The sequence below is a fragment of the Scomber scombrus genome, chromosome 22 (genome assembly GCF_963691925.1).
Source record: "Scomber scombrus chromosome 22, fScoSco1.1, whole genome shotgun sequence".
Lineage (NCBI taxonomy): Eukaryota > Metazoa > Chordata > Actinopteri > Scombriformes > Scombridae > Scomber > Scomber scombrus.
This window is the reverse complement of record NC_084991.1, coordinates 24,039,870-24,047,369: the sequence shown is the minus strand read 5'-3', so window position 1 is coordinate 24,047,369 and position 7,500 is coordinate 24,039,870. Positions and strand designations below refer to the sequence as shown.

At 38.5% G+C, this 7,500-nt stretch overlaps 2 protein-coding genes across 4 annotated transcripts in view; one reads left to right on the top strand and one right to left on the bottom strand.

Moving 5' to 3' along the window:
• Positions 1 to 5,463, top strand: part of LOC134004262 (inhibitor of growth protein 3) — a 7,241-nt gene extending 1,778 nt beyond the window's left edge. Inside the window, exons 3-12 of the mRNA XM_062443480.1 lie at positions 427 to 527; positions 1,381 to 1,446; positions 1,635 to 1,731; positions 1,819 to 1,890; positions 2,209 to 2,325; positions 2,480 to 2,643; positions 2,726 to 2,916; positions 3,190 to 3,382; positions 3,465 to 3,503; positions 4,092 to 5,463. Coding sequence (XP_062299464.1) covers positions 427 to 527; positions 1,381 to 1,446; positions 1,635 to 1,731; positions 1,819 to 1,890; positions 2,209 to 2,325; positions 2,480 to 2,643; positions 2,726 to 2,916; positions 3,190 to 3,382; positions 3,465 to 3,503; positions 4,092 to 4,208 — 1,157 coding nt within the window. The 3' untranslated portion in view covers positions 4,209 to 5,463. The remainder of the gene's footprint in view (positions 1 to 426; positions 528 to 1,380; positions 1,447 to 1,634; positions 1,732 to 1,818; positions 1,891 to 2,208; positions 2,326 to 2,479; positions 2,644 to 2,725; positions 2,917 to 3,189; positions 3,383 to 3,464; positions 3,504 to 4,091) is intronic.
• Positions 5,464 to 7,403: 1,940 nt separating this feature from the next.
• LOC134004242 (NACHT, LRR and PYD domains-containing protein 3-like) overlaps positions 7,404 to 7,500 on the bottom strand; it is a 124,497-nt gene continuing 124,400 nt past the window's right edge. For 2 of the 3 annotated variants that reach the window (XM_062443452.1, XM_062443454.1), the window contains one exon: positions 7,404 to 7,500. This exon is cut by the window's right edge and continues 757 nt beyond it. The gene's annotated coding sequence lies outside the window, so the exon portion shown is untranslated. The other variant, XM_062443453.1, reaches the window with a different exon arrangement.

Here is a 7,500-nt window from a genome sequence, read left to right as displayed (position 1 = left end):
CAGCGAGTGACGTGATGTGCGTCAGTAATAAGCTTCCCTGTAAAACAAGCAGAGCAGGTCAAATAAACGAAGCTTCGATTCATGAAAAAATGCCTCGATCATTTTTTGTAATGGAATTATTCGGTCAGGTACGACTAATGAACAAGTGTGCAGCTCTTTAAAACCTGCTGTAGACACTATGTTACTTATTTAATATTGTTTGTGATTTTTAGCTAAACTAAGCTGTAAAATCTGTGACTCTGTTGTTCCGACCTTCGAGCTTCACTGAATGAGTTTTAATGAGTTCATTGATAAACATCCAGGACATGATTGATGAGCTGCAAGCTTTAAACATAGTGAATCTGTCCTTTAATGAGGAGTTGTGATGTTGTTGTTGCTTTAACGGTTTAAAGGGTTCATGTTGTGTTTTGTGTCTGTTAAACTCAGACGCCACCGACCAGCTGGAGCAGAAAGTGATCGAGTTCTTCGTCAACGCCAAGAAGAACAAACCTGAGTGGAGAGAAGAGCAGATGGAAGTTATTAAAAAGGTCCCAAAGTTCATATTTTATACTCCACAATGATCCATCTATCTATCTATCTATCTATCATTCTATCTATCTATCTATCTATCATTCTATCTATCATTCTATCTATCTATCATTCTATCTATCTATCTATCTATCTATCTATATATCTATCATTCTATCTATCTATCTATCTATCTATCTATCATTCTATCTATCTATCTATCTATCATTCTATCTATCTATCTATCTATCTATCTATCTATCTATCTATCTATATATCTATCATTCTATCTATCTATCTATCTATCATTCTATCTATCTATATATCTATCATTCTATCTATCTATCTATCTATATATCTATCATTCTATCTATCTATCTATCTATCTATATATCTATCATTCTATCTATCTATCTATATATCTATCATTCTATCTATCTATCTATCCATCTATCCATCTATATATCTATCATTCTATCTATCTATCTATATATCTATCTATCTATCTATCTATCTATCTATCTATCATTCTATCTATCTCTATATCTATCATTCTATCTATCTATCTATCATTCTATCTATCTATCATTCTATCTATCTCTATATCTATCATTCTATCTATCTCTATATCTATCATTCTATCTATCTATCTATCTATCTATCTATCTATCTATCTATCATTCTATCTATCTCTATATCTATCATTCTATCTATCTATCCATCTATCTATCTACCTATCATTCTATCATCATTCTATCTATCTATCTATCATTCTATCATCATTCTATCCATCCATCCATCCATCTATCTATCTATCTATCTATCTATCTATCTATCATTCTATCTATATCATTATTATTATCTGTGTTTCAGGATTATTACAAAGCTTTGGAAGATGCAGATGAGAAAGTGCAGCTGGCCAATCAGATTTATGATCTGGTGAGTAGCAGACTGGAGATAAACTGGTTTTACTGGTTTTACTGGTAGAGATGAATCAGCTGTTATAACGCAGAGAGTTTATATGAAGTGAATGTTTGAGTGTGATTCAGTCCAAACACCAGCAGGTGGCAGTCTCACATTCATCCTTTAAAACAGTTAATCAATAAGTTGGTACGGTCCCTGATCAGGTGGACCGTCACCTGAGGAAACTGGACCAGGAACTGGCCAAGTTTAAGATGGAGCTGGAGGCCGACAACGCCGGCATCACGGAGATCCTGGAGAGACGTGAGACGCTCAGTCCACACGCTCCTTATTGATCATGTAGTTATTGATTATTGATTACACCTGAACGCTGCTGTTGTTGTTGTTTAGGGTCGTTAGAGATGGACAGCCCGTCTCAGCCAATCAACAACCACCACGTCCACTCCCACACCACAGCTGAGAGTAAGTCCCGTCTGATCAATACAGCTACATAACACTGATCAATACTCACCTGTCAATCAATACAGCTACAGAACACTGATTAATACTGTGTGTGTGTGTGTGTGTGTCTCTGTGTGTGTGTGTTTGTGTCTCTCTCTGCGTGTGTGTGTGTCTCTGTGTGTGTGTGTCTCTCTCTGTGTGTGTGTGTGTGTGTGTGTGTGTGTGTGTTTGTGTCTCTCTCTGCGTGTGTGTGTGTCTCTGTGTGTGTGTGTGTGTGTGTGTGTGTGTGTGTGTGTGTGTGTGTGTGTGTGTGTGTGTGTGTGTGTGTGTGTGTCTCAGAGAGGAAGTACAGCGCTCCGACTCATCACACCACTGAACACGTTCCAGAGAAAAAGTTCAAGTCTGAAGCTCTGCTGTCCACACTCACCTCAGACGCCTCCAAGGAGAACACACCAGGTAACACTTCTACCTGTCCTCCTCCTCCTGTGTTCCTCCTCCTGTCCACTTCCACCTGTCCACTTCTACCTGTCCTCCTCCACACCTCCTCCTGTCCACCTCCACCTGTCCTGCTCCACCTGTCAGTGTGTAACAGTGCGTTGTGTCCCTGCAGGTTGCCGCACTAACAGCACGTCGTCCTCCAACAACAACGTTTACAGTGTGAACTCGTCTCAGCCGCTGGCCTCCTACAACCTGAGCTCTCTGCCGGCGGGGCCCGGGGCCGGAGCCGGGGCCATCACCATGGCAGCCGCTCAGGCCGTTCAGGCCACCGCTCAGGTAACGCACACCTGCATGACATCACACACACGTGAACATGTGACCGGCCTATCACGTGACCGGCGGTTGACTGTGTGTTCAGATGAAGGAGGGCCGCAGGACGTCCAGTCTGAAGGCGAGCTACGAGGCCATCAAGAACAACGACTTCCAGCTCAGAGGAGAGTTCTCTCTGTCCCGGGATAACAGCGGGTATTCCTCCTCCGCCCTGGCCTCCACCCTCACCCAGACCCTCACCCCCACCACCGCCTCCGACTCCCGGGGACGCAAATCCAAGTAAGACCCCCCTCCCCTTTAACCAACCAACCAATCAGTCTTTAACCAACCAACCAACCAACCAATCAACCAACCAATCAGTCTTTAACCAACCAACCAACCAACCAATCAGTCTTTAACCAACCAATCAATCAGTCTTTAACCAACCAACCAACCAATCAGTCAGTCTTTAACCAACCAACCAACCAACCAATCAGTCAGTCTTTAACCAACCAATCACTGAGTGTCTCCTCCTCCAACCAACAAATCACTGAGTGTCTCCTCCTCCTCCAGAAGCAGCATCAAGTCTTCCAACCACCAATCATCTTCCTCGTCTTCGTCCTCCTCGCTGTCGTCCTGCTCCTCATCCTCAGCGCTGGCTCAGGAGCTTTCCCAGCATGCGTCAGCGCTGCCCGAGGCCGAGGCCAACAGCCAGGTGGACTGGACCTACGACCCCAACGAGCCCCGATACTGCATCTGTAACCAGGTACTTCCTGTCTGTGACCACTTCCTGTCGTATGTTTGTGGTTGAAGGACTTTTTGTTCTGAACGTGTTTTTTGTTTCTCAGGTTTCTTACGGCGAGATGGTCGGCTGTGACAACACAGACGTGAGTTCAGCTTCATTAAGTTTATTCATTATTGTTTCTCCAGATGTTCAGCTGTTCTTCACACTTAAAAATAAAGAACTGATTTATTCATCTTCAGTTAGTCTTTTTAAAAGTTTAGAAAATCATTTAAAAACGTCTTTTATTTCAAACTGGAACAGAAAATCAATCTCAAACCATTTATTTCTTTTTATGAAATGTGAATATTTTGGGTGTTTTTGTCCAATAAACTGAAGTTTAATGTGTAGAAAACAAAGAAAATAAGATTAACCAATAATAATAAGTCATTAGTTACAGCCTTACTTTCATTTAATTATAATTATTCAGTTATTATGCACTGGAGGCAGTGAAGGAAACGACTTCACTGGTTAATTTTCTATAGATCAGCTCATTCATTAACACTTATAATCTCACTATTGATTAATGTGCTGATCGTCTAATTGATTCATATATTTATAAAACATCACAAATGCTGCTGATGCTTCCAATAAATGTAATCTAAGCAGCCTAACGCTTATTTTAAAATAACTACAACAATAATAATAGTAGTATTTAACTTGACAGATGTTAATGTCGGTGTTCTGTGTGCAGTGTCCGATCGAGTGGTTCCACTACGGCTGCGTGGGTCTGACGGAGGCTCCGAAGGGGAAGTGGTACTGTCCTCAGTGTACGGCGGCCATGAAGAGGAGAGGCAGCCGCCACAAATAAACTGTTCACCGTCTGTCTGCAGCACGACGGATCAAACGCTCTGTGCCAACACAAACCATCTTTGGATTAAAGCCACACCAAGAAAAAACATCTCTGAAGATAAAAACTGTGTATTCTGAAATTCATCCCAACGTTTCTCAAAGCTCCAAAAAAACGTTTTAAAACCCAAAAACATCAAGAACTCTGTTTTCTGTTTAAACGAACCGTGTTAAACTCTGACTTTAATAATCCTGACTTTAATAATCCTGACTTTAACAATCCTGACTTTAACAATCCTGACTTTAATAATCCTGACTTTAATAATCCTGACTTTACTAATCCTGACTTTAATAATCCTGACTTTAATAATCTTGACTTTACTAATCTTGACTTTAATAATCTTGACTTTACTAATCTTGACTTTAATAATCTTGACTTTAATAATCTTGACTTTAATAATCTTGACTTTAATAATCTTGACTTTAACAATCCTGACTTTAATAATCTTGACTTTAATAAACTTGACTTTAATAATCTTGACTTTACTAATCTTGACTTTAATAATCTTGACTTTAATAATCTTGACTTTAATAATCTTGACTTTAATAATCTTGACTTTAACAATCCTGACTTTAATAATCTTGACTTTACTAATGTTGACTTTAATAAACTTGACTTTACTAATCTTGACTTTAAAAATCCTGACTTTACTAATGTTGACTTTAATAATCCTGACTTTAATAATCTTGACTTTACTAATCCTGACTTTAATAAACCTGACTTTACTAATCTTGACTTTAATAATCCTGACTTTAAGAATCCTGACTTTAATAAACCTGACTTTAAGAATCCTGACTTTAATAAACCTGACTTTAATAATCCTGACTTTAAGAATCCTGACTTTAATAAACCTGACTTTAATAAACCTGACTTTAATAATCTTGACTTTAATAATCTTGACTTTAATAATCTTGACTTTACTAATCTTGACTTTAACAGACTTCATCACGTCCGTTCTTACAGAGTTCAGACTTTTTCTAACTTTAAGACTTTTTTAAAGGCGGAGAAACGAGAATCCAGTTTTTTTTTTTCTTCATAACGTGAAAACTTTGTGAAACGTCAAAAACACTAAAACTGAAAATATTAACAGACGTTGTTTTGTGGAAACTGTAAAACTGAAGACTGAAGTCGTCCTTTTAAAATAATCTTTTTTCTTGCTGGACGATGAAGCTGCCGACCTGACGCCGTTATTGGGAATTTAACTTTAAAAACAAAATGACTTTACGTCTCAAATCCTAAAAAAAAAAAAAAATCTCTGCAGACGTGAAACTAACGTCAACGTTTTGTGTGAATCTGTGATCAACGTAAAGCAGAACTTCTCTCCAGTGTTCAATAAAAAACATTAAAAAGAAACTGATGAAGAGTTTGAGTTTTGACTGATGTGTCGACTTCCTGAAGCTGACCAATCAGAGCAGAGTGGGCTCAGGGGGGGCGGGGCCTTAAAGAGACAGGCTGCATTAAGGACCAGTAGAAGATAAAGAGTTTAATTCCAGCAGAGACTCAGAATATTAATATAGAGATGAAATGTGTAAAAGTTCCTCTTTAAATAAAAGCTCTGACCTGGAATCACACTGAGATTAATCCTGGAAGAGTTCAGAAAATAAACTTCTGGTTTCAGTCTTCAAACCTTCTTTAATTGACTTTATATAATAATCTGACTTAAAGCTTCAAATAAAAAACATTTGGACTAAATTTTCTTTATTAAATGAATTTAAATGTTTTTTCTCTTAAAATTCGGACTTTTAGAATCTCGACATTATTTAATCTAAATTAGTTTTTAACCCCAAATTAAAGTTTATTTTTATTTTTCAGAGAAAGAATCCAGATTTTCTTTTCTTATGAATTTAAAAAACAAAAGTTTGACTTTATATAATAATCCTGACTTTAACCTTCGTCTCGTCCTCCCGGGTCAAATTGACCCCGTCTGTTTTGACTGTTCCTTCCTTCCATCCTCCCTCCCTCCTTCCTTCCTTCCTCCCTCCCTCCCTTCTTCCTTCCTTCCTCCCTCCCTCCCTCCTTCCTTCCTTCCTTCCTCCCTCCTTCCTTCCCTCCTTCCTTCCTTCCTTCCTCCCTCCCTCCCTTCTTCCTTCCTTCCTCCCTCCCTCCCTCCTTCCTTCCTTCCTCCCTCCTTCCCTCCCTCCTTCCTTCCTTCCTTCCATCCTCCCTCCCTCCCTCCTTCCTTCCTTCTTCCCTCCCTCCTTCCTTCCTTCCTTCCTCCCTCCTTCCTTCCTTCCTTCCTCCCTGCCTCCTTCCTCCCTCCTTCCTTCCTCCCTCCTTCCTTCCTTCCTTCCTCCCTTCCTCCTTCCTTCCTTCCTTCTTCCTCCTTCCTTCTTTCCTTCCTCCCTCCCTTCCTTCCTTCTTCCTCCCTCCTTTCCTTTCCTTCCTTCTTCCTCCCTTCCTTCCTTGACTCAAGGACAACAGGAGGGTTAATCTAAATCTTTATAAACTGAATTCAGACATTTTTTCCCCTTTCAAGTCTAACTTTAGGAATCCAGTATATTTAAGATGTAAAGCTGATTAAATGGAATCAAACTGAACTTTATTAGATGAAATGACATTTAAATAGAATAGTGACTCTCCATCTGCTGTGACCAGGTTTCTCTTTATTCATCATTCTGACTTGTTATTTTCTTGAAGTTTTCTTTTAGCTCAGAGTTTTGAGCAATAATCTGAGATGAATGTCACTTTCTCCTGGTGTGATTTATTAGTTTGATGTTTCAGACAGAAAGAGTCTGAACGGAGTCTCAGCTGAAGCCTCGCTGTTTGTTTCAGGATGTTTGAAAAGAAAAAAGTCTGAATAAAAAGATGTTTTGGTATCTGATTGAATTGATTGACAGAGTTCACATCATAAATGAAGAGGAGGAAGAGGAGGATGTGCAGTGAAGAGTTAAACATTTACAGTCTGAATAAAAACATTAATGTCATAAAGCTGCAACCAGTCACTGTTAAAATAAGAAATAATATATATAAATAGAATATTTCCTGCTTTCTTTTACTCTGACAGTAAACTGAAGATCTTTGACACATTTGACGTCACTTTAAATTTATTAAAAGCATTTTTCATCATTTTATTTACAGATAAAAATATAAACTGAGAAAATAATAATCAGTGATCGATAATGAAAATCTAAAACTGCTGATTGAAATGAGATCTAATAAAGACAGTGGGATAAAAATATAATGATAACTAATAATAGTAATGATAATATAATAATGATAACAGTAATAATAGTAATGATAATAATAATAGTAA